General features: G+C 45.4%; 1 protein-coding gene across 2 annotated transcripts in view; it reads right to left on the reverse strand.

Annotated features, from left to right (window-relative positions):
• The window catches only part of LAPTM4B (lysosomal protein transmembrane 4 beta), a 51057-nt gene extending 35751 nt beyond the window's left edge, over positions 1-15306 (reverse strand). For both annotated transcript variants that reach the window (XM_035126284.2, XM_035126285.2), the window contains exon 1: positions 15134-15306. In XM_035126284.2, the coding sequence (XP_034982175.1) occupies positions 15134-15235 (102 nt within the window). In that variant the 5' untranslated portion in view covers positions 15236-15306. The remainder of the gene's footprint in view (positions 1-15133) is intronic.
• Positions 15307-16253: the final 947 nt, after the last annotated feature.

Here is a 16253-nt window from a genome sequence, read left to right on the forward strand (position 1 = left end):
TGGCTGTGATCTACCCATTGTCTATGGCAGAACTTACTGAGCTTTTTTGGGGGGGTGGGGAGGGTTGGCCAAAGTTGTTGAGCTTTTTAAGAGGTTACAGGGTTTGGGTTGAGGGAGTTGCGGCGCTTCTGCTTCTCTCCTTCCCTCCACCCTCTGCTTGTTCGCTTGCCTGCCTCCTTTCCGTCCTCTCCCTGCCTGCCTACATGCCTCCTCCAGCAGCCCGGGACCGTGGGGCTGTCAAAATGAAGGGGGAAGGGAGGAACGCCACCGCCACCGCCAAAGCTGCACAGCTCCACCCCTTCCCCCGATGGCTCGTGGTAGGTGGGAGTCGCAGGCAGGCGGCGCGCCAAATGTCACCCCCCCAGAGATGACACCTGTGGCCGTCCGCCCCCACCTTGCTCTGCCCCTGCCACCACCTTCCTATTCATAGAACACAGAGTGGGGGGGGAGCTTTTCCCCTAGAGGCAATGTAGCATTAGGGGGGGGGCTGAAGCCTTCCAAACATCCCAGCCTTTGCCATTATCATCATCATCACCGGGGAGCCTAAAAAATGGTCCTTTAGCTGACAAGCAATAAACATTCAATTCTAATGTTTAAATGGCCGCCCGAGAGTAGAAATGTAAGAGTAGAAAGTTGAAGGCCAGACTGTTGCCCTACAATAAGCTGGGACCTGGAATAAATTACTTGGACTTTTATAAAGATAGGTAGAGACTCTGGTTTAAATGTCTCATGTGTTTATACATAAAAAGGTGAATCAAAGTTTGAAGATGAGAGACAGCTACTAAGGTAAGTTTTAATCCTTGGTCACCATTTCCCATCAATGCTGCATGCCCAGAATTCACTAAGACAGTTAACTGCTTTTCCTCTGACGTCCATCTCTTCAACAAGTTTACAAAGCTTTAACATGCTAATCCCAGCCTGGCTATCAAAGGAAGATCAGCAGTGACCTTTAGCCAGGACCTCTAGGCACAAATCACTAGAGTCAAGCAGACCTATTGATTCTTCATCAGGAGAAATGGCAGCAGCAATCTTGACTTGATGCAAATTGGGTGAAAGCTGCATCATATCAGCAGCTTTTTCTTCATAATCCATTACTGATCATTGTGCACAGAGGTGACCATGAAACCTACATCCTTTACCAAGCACTGCTTGTACTTTGCTTCCTAAGGTTTTTTGTCGTAAATTCTGATTTTTTTCTGGACAAGCGACACCCACTGATCCCACCTCTTAGCCCTGCGTATCCTTCTTTTAAAATCCCATTTTCTTTTTTAAAAGGTGAATTTGTACCATATTTTTAAAATGGAGAGACCCATGCCAAGCCAGATTCTACTGCGCAGGGCAGGAAATAAGCCCGAGGCAGAGTTCTGCTTTACTAACTGGTTAAAGACAGGAAGAAAAAGATGCTACAGTCGTAAAAAAATGTTCAGCTTACTTCTCGCTCAGCAGAAATTCTGTCTTCTATAACACTGGGAAAGAATTATGTGAGAAACAGCTGCGGTTTGCGCCATTTAATCCTTAAAAAGAAAGATTTAAGCTGATCATTAACAGGAGCTCTACCACCCCACGGCAAAGACAAAATTCCAGCAGTCTCTTCAATGTTGTTAGTCTAAGACTGTATTTGAAACTTCATGTCTCTTAGAGATACTCTTTATGATTCTAGTTTTAAAAAGGGATTGCCGTAATAATGCACTGGGATTGCATCCTGTAGCCATATACCCATTTGCCTACAAATACCTTAAATCTGAGAAGGGACAGGTAAAGTAGAAATTACAGTATATGCTTTGATTGATAGCCTACATGTGAAGATATTCTGCTTACCTCGGACTGTATTAAGAATGTGTCAAGAATGTTTGTGCAGGCAAAACTTGGCCTTGAGCTAGCCTGAAAGTAGGCAACTTGTTCTTGTTGCGAATCAGGCACCCAGCTCCGATAATGTTTCCTATGGGAACGTGACTTACTTTCTACGCATGTGTAAAGCTAAGGCGAGGGAATGCCTGTGTAATTTATGGGCCTGTGGATATTACTTTTATGGGTTCCCCAGCAGCAGCTGCTATGAGCAAGTAAAGTTGCCTTGAACATCACAATGATGTGGTTATGGAAGAAATCCACTACACGTATCATTTTTAGTCAAACACATCTTCCTACTAAGCTCATAAAAATATCATGCACACCACATTCCTCTGCCAACTCTGATCCCAACCCTGACGAAACTTGCATTCCAGCTCTTATATCTTTATATAATAATTATTGTCCTTCAGTTCACTACCACCATTTTAACAATTACTGATGATGAAATTCCCAGCAGTCAGTTTCCAAAGTACTGCAGAAGGTATATGGCTGCAATGCCCTCTGACCTAGAAATCCTTCTGTGGATGTGCAACTAGTTGTGTTCAGTGGTGGCAGAAAAGACTGCACATGATCAAATAACATTCATTTCTTTTTATTGCTTCATGCATTTCATAGGTGAACCATGACATTTGGCTCACTTTAAAAGACAGTTAGACAATTTCTGGAGGATAAACCTATTCCTACTTTCTGAATTGTATATTGTAGTCAGGGGTGGCCAACTTCCAAGAGACTGCGATCTACTCACAGAGTTAAAAACTGGGAGTGATCTATCCCCTTTTTGGGGGGTTCAGGTCAAAGTTGTTGCGCTTTTTTCCGGAAGGAGGAAGGAGGAATGTGCATGTTGGGGGGGTTCATGTAAATGTTTTTGAGCTTCTTCAGGGAAGAGGGAAGCAACATTGAACATTTTTTTTAGGAAGGAAAGCCCTGTTTTTGGTGGTTCAGGTCATTTTAGGGGTGCAGGGCAAAGATGTTGAGCTTTTTTTAGGGGAGCCAAAAGTTTTTTTAGCTTCTTTGGGGGGAGCCACTGATCTACCGGTGATCTACCACAGACATCCAGTGATCTACTGGTAGATCACGATCTACCTGCTGGACATGCCTGTATGTAGTCCAAGTACCTCCATTGATTGACATGAGTGGAACGACAGGACTGCTGTTGGATAAATCAAATTGTGGTGCTTTTGCAAGTATCCCCACCTACACACATTTACATGGATACCAGCCTCGTTGCTTTCCATAGAATTTACTTCCAGCTTGAAATAAAAACCCCAGCCATGGTTGTAACTTCAGGTTCATTTTGGAGCCTATGCAAACATTTCACATCTTATCCTTTGGAACTGCAAGCCTTTCTTGGCAGGGTGGGCTGTTATTCAACACAATTGCCAAAGTAAATATGTAATTATTGTTAACATAACCACAAAGAGTTCCCTGATATGCAAAACAAAAACAACCAGTTATAAACAGCACTACGTTCCAGCATTGTGAAAGGATGGTTGTCATATTAATTTGTGAATTCAGGTACAAAATTACCCAAATTGTAAAACAAAATACAACTGTGGTGCTATCATTTGAAAACGGTGTACACATGTTTTGAAACTGCCAGGATTCTCTGCAATATATATCAATATATGATGATGGGGAAAGCACTGAACCACCATCTCCACACGCCAGGTATGTACACCATTCACAACTCACATTGCTATAAGTGTATTTTGCCATTTCAATTAATCAGTGCATCATTGATAAGTGTATCAATGTTAAGCCTTTACAAATGCAACCTCAGGCATTATACAAACATACAGAGGGATCTGGAAATGTAATTTTCTATTTCAGATGCAGAGGAATAACAAACATTTGCCTATTCTTTTTCTCCCTTCACATCTGAAATAAACCAATATTCTATCTCCTGGTCCAGAAGGTTCAGCTGCTGCCCCAATTTAGAGATAGCTTGTGCATCATCGTGAGAGAGGAAGGTGAGAAAACTGTATCTTGGACACAAGAAGAGTGCAAAAGAACAGGAAGCACAAGGCACTGGAACTATTTGTTCCTTCCTGCCTTCACCTCATGCCTGAAGTACAAAGAGCAGAATCTCCCAAATTTAATAAGTGTTCAATACAGAAAGAGAATAGGAGGAGCAATTTATAAATTGTGTCCTCCCTCAAAGAGGGTGTTGCAGTGCCACCTGGCAACCAAACCCTTGTGTTGTGGGTGGGTGCAATTGGATAGCCACAACACCCGATTGGTAGGTCCCTTGATGCTGGGTTGAATCCGACGAATGGGACGCTAGCCAGACCATAGCTGCCAAGTTATCCCTTTTTTAAAGGGATTTTCCCTTATGCTGAATAGGCTTCCTCGCGAGAAAAGGGAAAACTTGGCAGCTATGAGCCAGACTGATCAAGGGATCTATATATGCCCATGCACGTCACTCAGAACTTCCTCTTTCGGTGCATGCATAGGAACATCCGCCCACCTCTCCCTACTTTTAGGGCTTGCACGCTTGACTTTGCTATGCTGTCGTGTGTCGTCTGTTGTTGGGACAGGGGCACTTCAGGAATTTTCCCCACTTGGCTGATTGGCTGGTGCCACTCGGGTTTCGCCTGCCAAGTGGCAAATCGTCACAACTTGTAAGGTTGTGGGCAGGCTCTGGTTCAGGTGATAGGGATGGGGGAACGCTCTCGCCATCCCTATGCAAAGGGGTATTCCGTTAAAGGAATCCAGGGACTCAATGGTTTGGTCAACCCTGTGAGGGGTTGTGCCCGTGCCTGAGTCCAGGGGGACATCTGGGTGGTGGACATAGCATGTTCCCGGCTTTCCACCATTCCGGGTGTTCACCCTAGGCTGACCTAGGCTGGTTCCCTGGGTCAGCGCTACCTGCAACGGTGCAGGGAGCTAGTCGAACCAGAGCCTATGCAACCACTCACCTGACGTAATCAATAAAGTTGTGGCCTAAATTCTGCCAAAAAACAAACCAAAATTTGAGTCTTGTCTGAATTTATTTATAGGGTGAGGTTTAAACGTCTAAACACACAATGCTAGCTACAACTTCCTATTGGGAATGAAGTCGCTGGCAATAGACTTGGCACCAATTTGTCTAAGAAAAGCAGAGAGGAGAGGAGTGCTCCCTAAAACATTGGAAGAGTGACCTGATGGGGGGGGGAGCAGTAGCACAGAGTTGTTTCTAAAAGCAGACAGGGGTATATTAGACCAGTAAAGATGGCAAAAATGTACAAAACTGGGTTAAATAAATGTTGGAAATGTAAAGAAAAAGAAGGTACTTTTTACCACATGTGGTGGGAATGTAGAGAAGTCACAAAATTTTGGGAGATGATATATAATGAATTGAAAAAGATGTTCAAAACGACATTTGAGGAAAAAACCAGAAGCATTTTTTTAGGGATTCTAGGACAAGACCTGCCAAGGAAAGCAAAGAACTTATTCATGTATGCTACAACAGCGGCAAGAGTCTTGTTAGTGCAAAGATGGAAGAATGAGGAAATCCCAACGAAAGAACAATGGCAAGAAAAACTGATGAGCTATGCAGAGTTGGCAAAGTTGACATATAAACTACGTGAGAAGGACAACCGTGACTTCAAAGAAGAATGGGAACTTTCTACAAACTATTTAAAAAGACAACAAAAGGATCTGGACTCCTTGGCAGGTTTTGAATAAACATCCACAATTTATTATTGTTTTATCCATTTTTTTGTATTTCTGTCCCACCTTTTATTCAAAGGAGCTCAAGATGGCACATATGGCTGTCCCCCTCTTCATTTCATCCCCACAACAAAGTTAGTTAGGCTGAGAGAGGCAGGGACCGGCCCAAGGTCACCCGGTGAGCTTCATGGCTGAATGAGAACGGTCTCCCAGGTCTCAGTCCAACCACTACACCACACTGGTTCTCCTTGACGGAGACTTCCACCCTTGTGAGATTGAGCCAAGGGCTCCATGTGGCCTGTGGACTGCTGGCTGCCCATTTTGCTCCAGAACAGCCTTTTCCCTAGTGCTTTGCAGAAGGTTCGGACTACGGTACACCTCTCACCAGCCCCAGCCAGTATAGGGAAGGCTATAGCCCAGCGGCAAAGCTTCTGCTTTGCATACAGAAGGTCCCAGTTTCAATCTCTGGCATCTCCAGGTGGGGCTGAGAGAGGCCCCCCCATCTGAAACCCCGAAGAGCCACAGTAGAGACTACTGAGTTAGCTGGACCAATGATCTGACACAGTTTGTGATGTTTCCAAATGGTCTGGGAGTAGCAATACAACATTTGGAGGTTGGCCAAAGCTGGAGAACCGTGAGGCCCAAAGGAAGCAATCCATTTTTTAAAAAGTGCCTGCACACTAATATTTCAGAATGTGCCTTCATGCCACAACATTCACCCCAGTCAGAGAAGCACCGAACCCTTTACCCATGATTTTTAAAAGGAGGGGGGGGGGCTAGGTTCTTTTGTGGAATAAAACCACCTCTAGAAATTCCACTTAATGGAAAAATTTGCCTGGGACAGTCCGGCATGCTGTACACGCAGACAGAGGACAAAGCAGACACTATCCGATTTCTCTCGGAAAGACGATAGCATTTGTTGCTATACAATTGCCGGGAACACAGGTCTACAAACTGCAGGTACTGTTGCTGGCCAGGCAGTGATAGTAATCAATGCTTGTTGGTGACAAAGGCAGAAAGGCAGGACCAAGATGGGCACAAGAATTCCACAGTGAGGGTGAACTATGGCATCTACTTGAAGCCCAGGGAAGGTACTGGCAAACCTAGCCTAAAGGCACATGATGCAGCAACCTCATTTAAGCTAAGCAGGCCTGGGGCTGTACAGCGTCTGGATGGGCGACTGCCTAGGAAACTTTATACCACTGTGAACTCTGCAGAACAATGGTGGGACCTAAATGTGATTCATAAAATAAAGAGAAGGCATAAGCTTTTCTAGCTGAGTGACCATAGTCAGGCAGACTGACTATCTCATCTGTTTACTCTACAGCCTTATTTTAAATTCATTGCATTAGCAGTCTCTTCTCCTATCCAGGAGAATTTATATAGGACATCATTCGCAATTTCACAGCTATCCATATTTTGAGCATAACTTTGTAGCAGAAGGGATGGGCCATTACTCAGTGATAAACACATGCCTTACGTATAGAAGGGTCAAGGTTCAATCCTGGCACCTACAGGCTGGACATGGAAGACGTCTGTCAAACAATGGACAACACTGACCTGAACGAACCAATGGTCTGATTTGATATAAGGCGGCTGCCTTATATCAAATCAGACCATTGGTTCGTTCAGGTCAGTGTTGTCCATTGTTTGACGGACGTCTTGAACCTTAACCCTAGCCTAATTTTAGAACTAAAAGATCTATTGGGGTTTCTTGCTTTAGTGACAAGAGTCTCACCAGAGAACTCTGAAATACTAGAACAATGTGGCTTGGTATTCAGTCCCCCTGATGATATATCCTTAGCCCTCCAATTTATTACCTCCCTACCACCACTCCCACTTTTTCAGATTCTAAAACAAACATTTCTCAACAACTGCTGTGTACTATTAGTTCTGGAGGGCGCCAGGAAAGAGGCGGAGGCTGGGCACAGTGCCTCCCGGCATCAGCTCGCTGCCCTCGGCCGCCTCGCTGAAGCAGCACCACGCCCGGAGCCTCTGCCTCTTCCCCGCCGGAAGAGCCGCCCTCCAGCCGCTGCCCGCCTCCTCCAGGCCTGCAAAGCTGCCAGAAGCGCCGTAAAAAGGTTGGCAACTCTGGGAGACGGGGAGGGGGGTCGCGCCAGAGGGATCTTTGCACCATGGCGCCGGATATACTTAAGACATCCCTGTTCTTGACATGAATCATGCTAAAAGTGCAGTATAATTCTAACCCTAATCTCCCTATTTCACATACAAATGTGACCATCACCTCCCTATTTTACATCTCTAATGTTCATTCATAAATATTTGTAAAAGCTTTTTAGAAAGGGGTCTTGAGGCCAGTTGCTCTCAAGCCAGACTTTCCACCTACATTTGCAAGGTTGTAAACTTGTGCCATTCTAGAAAAAGCTTCAGAAAACCTTTTACAACATAAAATCAAGTCTTTACAACTACAACAGAGATGCATTAACAAAATGAGACAGACAGGAGGGGGAAGGAGGGGCTCTCTCCCAACCCTATAAATATTCTATACACTATCACATGTGCCTGCCAACGATTTTGTTTAGCTTTCGTATATTAATAGAAAATGCTAAATCAATTGTCCATTCACTTTAAAGTGAATGGGACTTCAATGGTTCTATAGGATTTTGAAAATGTTATTGTTAATTTAATCTAGTAGTGTATATCTAATTTCCTATTATTTAGTTGGAATGTCTTAAAGTCAATTTCATCTTCAAAATCTACAGTTGCTTACTAAGGCTTAACAAAAAAAAGTTCAATGAGTAAATCCAACTGCAATCTTCTATGATGTCACTGGTGAAATGCAAAGTCCTGAGCAGTCCTGGCCCCAACGCCTGCTTGATCTTCGTCCATATTACAAGGCAGCAAAGACAATAGTCGGCTTTAACTGCGAATCCCAGAAAAATGTCGTCACTGGCTTCTGGGAAGTAGATTATTCTAAATGCCAACAAGGTATGCCAAATCCTAACAGAAACTGGGTCTGTTCCAACTATTGTTTCCTCCCCATTGACTTCCAGAATTAAGTAAATTGCTGCTGAATTTCCAATTCCCATGTGGCATATTGCTCTCAAATGAACCTCAGACTTTTTTCTTTTTTTAAAAGTGTATTTCTTGGTAGACATTTTCAGGATTTAAGCAGAAGCTAAAACTTCAGGAGAAAGTAATTAAATCTGGTTTGATGTTAATGCAGTAAGTATGTATTCATTCAAAGTCTTATGGTGGATACAGATGCCACTACTGAAGAATCCACTATGAATAAGCTTTTGGTGCCAAGTTTTTGGTGCCATTCACCCAGGCTTTTATTAACCCAGAATGTGTCCCTGCTGAACTTTTTTTTTTAAAGCTATTTCGCTGTGTGTGTGCTCTTGCCTGGTTTACTGGCTATTTACAGTATGATTTTACTGGTATTGCTCCCTGCTATTTAAAATGAGAAGTGGGTAAAACATTTTCTAAATAAACAAATGAAGCGTAGGAGGATGTAGCAGATTTCTCCAGACATAAGACCTACCTAATGAGGTGCTACGTATATTTCACATTGCACCCCAAGAATATTGACTCGGCCCTTTCATTATGTGAAGTTAGAGGAGTGCTGCTGAGCATGTCCAAAGTGATTTCCCTTCCGTCCTGCATATCTCCAATCCGATCTATTTCTACTGCCAATAATGTCCCACTGAATCCCATGGGGATTATTCCCTCCCTACCCAGCAACACAACGCGAAGGGTCCGTGAACATGGGACGTTCACTTGTTCACAGACCTTTCTTCCTCCATTAATTGCATGGCTGCTGGCTTAGATGGCTTTGAAAGAAGATTAGGCATCTGCCTTGCAATGATCATCTGATGAAATGACATTAAGATGCAGATCAAATGGCACTTAACTATGCTCCTTACATTATTAACAGGCAAACTTCCCTTACTCCTCCTCCTCCTCCCTCCCCAGCCTTTCAGAAAGTTGGCTTTGGGGTGCAACTCAAACAAAAGGCAGGATAAGAGAGTTATTTCTACTGCTTTTTACCATTCCTTTTAAAAAATGAGAATACAGTCATACCTCGGTTTAAGTACGCCTCGGTTTGAGTACATTCAGTTTTAGTACTCTGTGGACCGTCTGGAACGGATTAACCCACTTTCCATTACTTTCAATGGGAAAGTACGCTTCAGGTTAAGTATGGACTTAAACCAAGGTACCACTGTACCAGGCTTTGTACCTGGGACCGTCTGTATGCAAAGCATTTACTCTGCTAATGAGCTATGACTATTTCTCAACTGGTCTGGGATGGAAAAGGACAGTGGACAGTCGTAGAGTTGGAAGGGACCTTGAAGATCCTCTAGTCCATGGGTAGGCAAACTAAGGCCCGGGGGCTGGATCCGGCCCAATCGCCTTCTAAATTCAGCCCGCAGACAGTCCAGGAATCAGCGTTTTTACATGAGTAGAATGTGTCCTTTTACAGTCATACCTCGGTTTAAGTACGCTTCGGTTTGAGTACTTTCAGTTTAAGTACTCCGCGGAACTGTCTGGAACAGATTAATCCACTTTCCATTAATTTCAATGGGAAAGTTCACTTCAGGTTAAGTACGCTTCAGGTTAAGTACGGACTTCCAGAACCAATTACACTCATACTCTGGTTAAGTACGCTTCAGGTTGAGTTCTCCGTGGACCTGTCTGGAACAGATTAATTCACTTTCCATTACTTTCAATGGGAAAGTTCGTTTCAGGTTAAGTACGCTTCAGTTTAAGTACTTTGCGGATGTCTGGAACGGATTAATCCACTTTCCATTACTTTCAATGGGAAAGTTCGCTTCAGGTTAAGTATGCTTCAGGTTAAGTACAGACTTCCGGAACCAATTGTGTACTTAAACTGAGGTACCATTGTATTTAAAATGCATCTCTGGGTTATTTGTGGGGCATAGGAATTCATTCATATCCCCCCCCCCAAAAAAAAATATAGTCCGGCCTCCCCACAAGGTCTGAGAGACAATGGACAGACCCCCTGCTGAAAAAGTTTGCTGACCCCTGCAATCTAGTCCAACCCCCTGCAAGGCAGGAATATGCAGCTGCCCCATACGGGGATCAAACCTGCAACCTTGGCGTTATCAGCACCATGCTCTAACCCAGTGTTTCTCAACCAGTGTGCCTCCAGATGTTTTGGGACTACAACTCCCATCATCCCTAGCTAGCAAGACCAGTGGTCAGGAATGATGGGAGTCGTAGTCCCAAAATATCTGGAGGCACACTGGTTGAGAAACACTGCTCTAACCAACTGTGCTATCCAGGCTGGATCCCTCCCTTTCAAATAGTTTTGGGGAAACAACCGTCATCTTAATTTATATTGCCATGCAGTTAATCCATGTTCACAGCGGCCTGCTAAAGACAAATGCAAACATGCTGTGGTGTTCAAAACACAAACTTTCAAACATTTAAAAAATAAGCAGTTCTTTTTTCTTTCTTTCTTTCTTTTTAAGCACCTCGGATTCAGCTCTGCATTTTCTTTACAGTTCATATACTCCATTTTGTACTGCACTTCGGAAGACTTTGTGGCCCATCTGTAAAGGAAACTGCCTGTGGGCTTACAAACAGTGGCAGCCGCAGGGAATTACTGTTATCTTATAAAGAATTACGTTGCTAATAATACATCGCTTTAGGGTGTTAGCTCTCCAGAAATAAACTCCTCTTCTGAAAAGCAGCATTAGCTGCTGAAGTCAGCATCCCTCCACAAAAGTAGCATGAACTACAGTGAGAAAGGGCAGAGAGCCAACGTAGGAGGCAATGAGCCAGGATAATGGAAGGCAGCATGAGTGTGGGGAGAGAGAGAGAGAGAGAGAGAGAGAGAGAGAGAGAGAGAGAGAGAGAGAGAGAAGATAGCCAACAGGCAGGGCAGACCTTTGCTTCTTTGCTCCAAGTAAGTGTCCATAGCATTGCAGCCTCAGGATCGTTGAAGCCAACAGGGCTAACCTCTGAGTATTTTGCAGTATAAGCTACTGTGCAGTTGCCAAAAATAAGGCAGGGTGATGGAACCTGCCACCCATATGACTTGCTTGTTGCTTGGCACTTTCCAAACCACATGGCCAGCATGCTGTAGTATTTAGACTGTGTCAGATTAGGACCTGGGAAAGCAGGGTTCGAATCCCCGCCCAGCCATGAAGCTCACTGGGTGACTTTGGGCCAGGCAATGTCTCTCAGCTTAGCCCAACCTCATAGGGTTGTTGTGAGGCTTATATGGGGAGAAGGAAAAGCATGAATGCTACTTGAGATCTTTGGAGGAAAGGTAAGAAATATAATAATAATAATAATAATAATAATAATAATAATAATAATAATATAGTGGTGTAGGGAAGGAAGTTTGGTTGGGGGAGGGAATTATAATGAAGTACATGCCACCATTTTTGTGCGCTAAGACCTGAGAAATGGAAAGCAAGTGTAACTGCTTATTACGCACCAATCCTTCCCCCCCCCCAGTCTAGAACATCTTGGTATATAGCAGGCATGTCCAACTCCCAAGAGACTGCAATCTACTCCCACTATAAAAAAACTGGCAGTGATCTACCCATTGGATGGAGCTTTTGGGGGGAAGCCTTCACCAAAGTTGTTGAGTGGTTCGACATGCCCGGTATATAGGAATACTATTTAAAAAATGATGGAAAGGTAAGAGCTGAGAATCTTTAATTTTCACTCATTTCCCCTCGGACTTTTATACAGCATACCATGGTGACCAGAGGTGGGGAACCTGTGGCTCCAAGATGCTGCTGGCATACAGCTCCTACATCACTCCTTCCCATTGGCCACCTTGGCTGGGGTTGAGGCAAGTTGTGATCCAACATCATCTGTGGGACCACAGGATCCCCACTCCTGATCTAGGCACACAACTACAACTAAGTTCTCGAATGTACACCCAGAATGAATGAATGAATGAATGAATCTTTATTTGTGTCAGCCATCAGCCATAGCAATAAAACAACAATACAATATACAAAGAATAGAAATAAAAATTAATTATATAAAATACATTTTAGGGTTTTGATGTACACTCAGACGCACATTCAAAGGGTATATGTGTTATTCTTTTATGCACTGAAAATATTTATGCACCACTTTTCAATTAAAATATCCAAAGTGCTTTGCAACAGCTTTAAAAGAAAGCACCACGCAACAAAACCAAAAGGCAGTCTGAATCCAATACACATTTATCAAGGAGTGAGACCCATTGACGTCAACAGAGCATGCTTCCAAACGGACATGTATGTTGCTATTATTTTTATTATTGTGTACCCATGCTTCACCATAAGGTCCCAGTGTGGGGTACAACATTAAAACAATTTGCAGTCACAGAAATAATGTCATGAATATAGCAGGTGTGGAAAACCTGTGACACCCCAAAATACTGCTGGACTACACCTCCTATCAGTTACTACAATTTATTATTTATGTAGCACTTCACAGTACAAAGTGTTTTACAATCTTTACCCAACAATTTTCAAAGCAAACGAGGAACGTGTGTCATTAAAACTGCCTTTTGGCCGATAGAAAATGGAGACAGGGAGAGACTTGACCAACTACGTCACAGCTTAAACTTGGAACTAGGTGCTACAAAAGGTAGGTTCAACTTCTCCACCATAGTCCTTGCTGTTAAACTAGACGCAGTACCTCAAAGGCTAATGAATTTTGTTCAATATTATTATTTCCAAAGTGCACAAATTGTTCTCTTTCATCAACTTAATGCTCCTGTTGAGATTACGAGTGCTGGCTGGAATGCGTTCCGCCATGTTGTGTTATATTTTAAAGATACCATTTTTCTGTAAATTTATTTGGAGATGAAACACTCTGGTATCTGAAGAAGTGTGCATGCACACGAAAGCTCATACCAAAATAAAAACTTAGTTGGTCTTTAAGGTGCTACTGAAGGAATTTTTTTATTTTACTCTGACACCAGTAAGCCAGACTTCAGTAGCAACACCACCAACCCCATGAAAAGCAACCATAGATGGGAAAAAAGGAAGAGGACTTCTCTAACTTAGGTCACAACCACACCACACATTTAAGGCACATGACTTCCCCCAAAGAATTATGGGAACAGTGGTTTTTTAAGGGTCCTGGGATTTGTAGCTCAGCAGTTTGAAAGCACATCAAAATGCAAGTAGATAAATAGGAACCACTATAGCGGGAAGGTAAACGGCGTTTCCATGTGCTGCTCTGGTTTGCCAGAAGCAGCTTTGTCATGCTGGCCACATGACCTGAAAGCTATACGCCGGCTCCCTCGGCCAATAATGCGAGATGAGCGCCGCAACCTCAGAGTCAGTCACAACTGGACCTAATGGTCAGGGGTCCCTTTACCTTTACCTTTAAGGAGTACAATAGCTCCCATAATTCTTTGGGGCAAGCAGGCAAATGTGTGCCGGCTCCCAAAAAACGGCCACCACTACCTCCCAACTGCATGCTCCATCTGGGAGGTACAGTGGCAAGATTGGGAGAGGTCACAGGTGAGCAAGTGGCAGCAACAGCTGCTGGCTGCCTGCCTCCTCTTCCTTCTTCAGTGGCACAGTGAGAAGAACAGAGCCCAGCTAGGTTGCTCAAGTGTGCAAGAAAAAGTAAAGACATTAGCTGCTCCTTGAAGGCATGTTCTCTCTGGAAGGTTCCACCAGCCTGCTCTCCCAGTAAAGCAGAAGTTCAGACTGGGCCTACAAAGAGACTGAGCCAGGGAGGGCAAGCAGGTATAGAGGGAGGTGTCAATCTGGTAGTAAGGTTGCAGCAGGTACTCATCTAATCCCATCTGCTGTGACCAGGCGTGCAAGGGTGTGGAGGAGCAGTCACTGTCTTATTGCACTCCCGCCTCTCCCTCTCCCTGTGGATGGCACATAGCAAACAGGAAAGCGATTGCTGCGAGAAAAAGTAACTTCTCCCTCCACTGGCTCACCTGTCCACACCTGGCAGGGCAGGGACAAGGAAGCTGGACTCCAACTCCCATCGTGCCTGAGCAGTGGCCATCTGGGGCTGATGGGAATCTGACTCCAACAACATTTAGAGGGTCACATGTTCTCCATCCTTGTCCCCCCAGAGGAAGGGCAGAGGTGAAGAAGACAAGACGGCTCCTTCTGCCCACTCCCTGCCCTTTCTCTGGCAGGATGGCAGGTGTAATGGGCGCTGCCAGCAAGCAAGGATTTCTATATTAAAATGGAGAGTTTCATATACTCCTGCAGAAGCCAAACTGGCAACACTGCGTCTCCGGGATCGGAGTGTCTGTGTGCGTGTAAAGCACACAGCCCCCCCCCCCCGGCCGGGAAGATGTGCAGCAGGGAGGACCAGGCTGCCTCGACCCCACCTCCCCCAGCGCGGTGCCCAGAGGCAGGAGGCGCAGGTGGGCGAGCAAGTTGAGACCAGAAGCGGACAGCATAGTCTTCCTCACAGCTGCTGGGAGAACCTGAGGGCAGGCAAGCCAGCAAACGCAGCAGCTCCGCAGGGCCCAGTTCTCAGCGGGAAGCAAGCGCTTCTTCACCCACCTGCTACCCGGGTGTGCGAGTTGCGCAGGGTCAGGCCCCTCCCGCAGCCTCGACGCGCCGCGCTCTGCTGCACCCGCTGCGGCCCCAAATCCGGAGCCTAACCGCGGACCCCTTGGATGCCTGCGCCCCGCTCGCCTTCCCTTCCTTACCAGGTACCAGATGCCGAGGATGATGGTCCCGGTGCGGACATGGCAGCACATGCAGCAGCTGTTGGAGTAGAAGCGGGCCCAGGGGGAGCTCATCATCTTCATGGCGCGCTGCCCGTGCGGCCGCTTCCCAGAAGCGAGACAGAAAGAAAGAGACGCGCGGCTCCAGTCCCGACGGCAGCTCAGAGGCGAATGTCCCCAGCTCTGCAGCAGCGCCTGGACACCGCCAGGAGGAGGAGGAGGGAGGGGGAAACCTCCGTTCCATGACGTCATCGGGCCTCCCGCACGCCAGCGGGGAGGGGCGGAGCCTTCGAGTCCCGGATTGGGCCGGCGAGGAGCGCGCGCCCGAGGGAGGCCGGGCGGAGGAATGAATGAGAATGCCGGAGTGGGAAGATTCGAACCGCGGCCCATTGACAAAAGAGAGGCGGCGCGCGTTTGTGCTGCAGAGGGAAGTCCATTCCACGCCGCCCCTAAAATTAAAGGGTCTTCCCTGGGAAATTGTGGCGTCTTTGCGTCGCCATCGGAAAGAAAGGAAAATTACAGCAGGGACGTGGGCCGGAGGGATGGCCGCGCGCTGGCTGTGGACTTGGTCACAATTTAAAAGCATCGAGAGAACACAGAGTCACTGCAAGGGAGGCCCTATGGAGGCACCTTCCTCCTCTAAACTGCTAAAAGTAAAATGCGAGGTGAAGGGACCAGGAGTAAAGGTTGCGCTCTATGCGTGTGGGGGTGTTGTTGGTTGAATGCTTTATTGAGGAGGAGAGGTTTGGGGTATGTAATAAGTCATAAAAGAAATCACCTTGAATGTTAAATAAAAAAATTCCTTCAGTAGCACCTTAAAGACCAACTAAGTTTTTATTTTGGTATGAGCTTTCGTGTGCATGCACCTCTGAAGAAGTGTGCATGCACACGAATGCTCATACCAAAATAAAAACTTAGTTGGTCTTTAAGGTGCTACTGAAGGAATTTTTTTATTTTACTTCGATCCAGACCAACACGGCTACCTACCTGTAACCTTGAATGTTGTGATCTTCTCTTTTTCTCTCAAGGATGGTGCTCTCTAGACCTGCTGTAGTCTTTCCTTTCCCATACAAAATACCCGCATGAACAGAAAGCTATTGTT

This window comes from Zootoca vivipara, chromosome 8 (assembly GCF_963506605.1).
Source record: "Zootoca vivipara chromosome 8, rZooViv1.1, whole genome shotgun sequence".
NCBI lineage: Eukaryota > Metazoa > Chordata > Lepidosauria > Squamata > Lacertidae > Zootoca > Zootoca vivipara.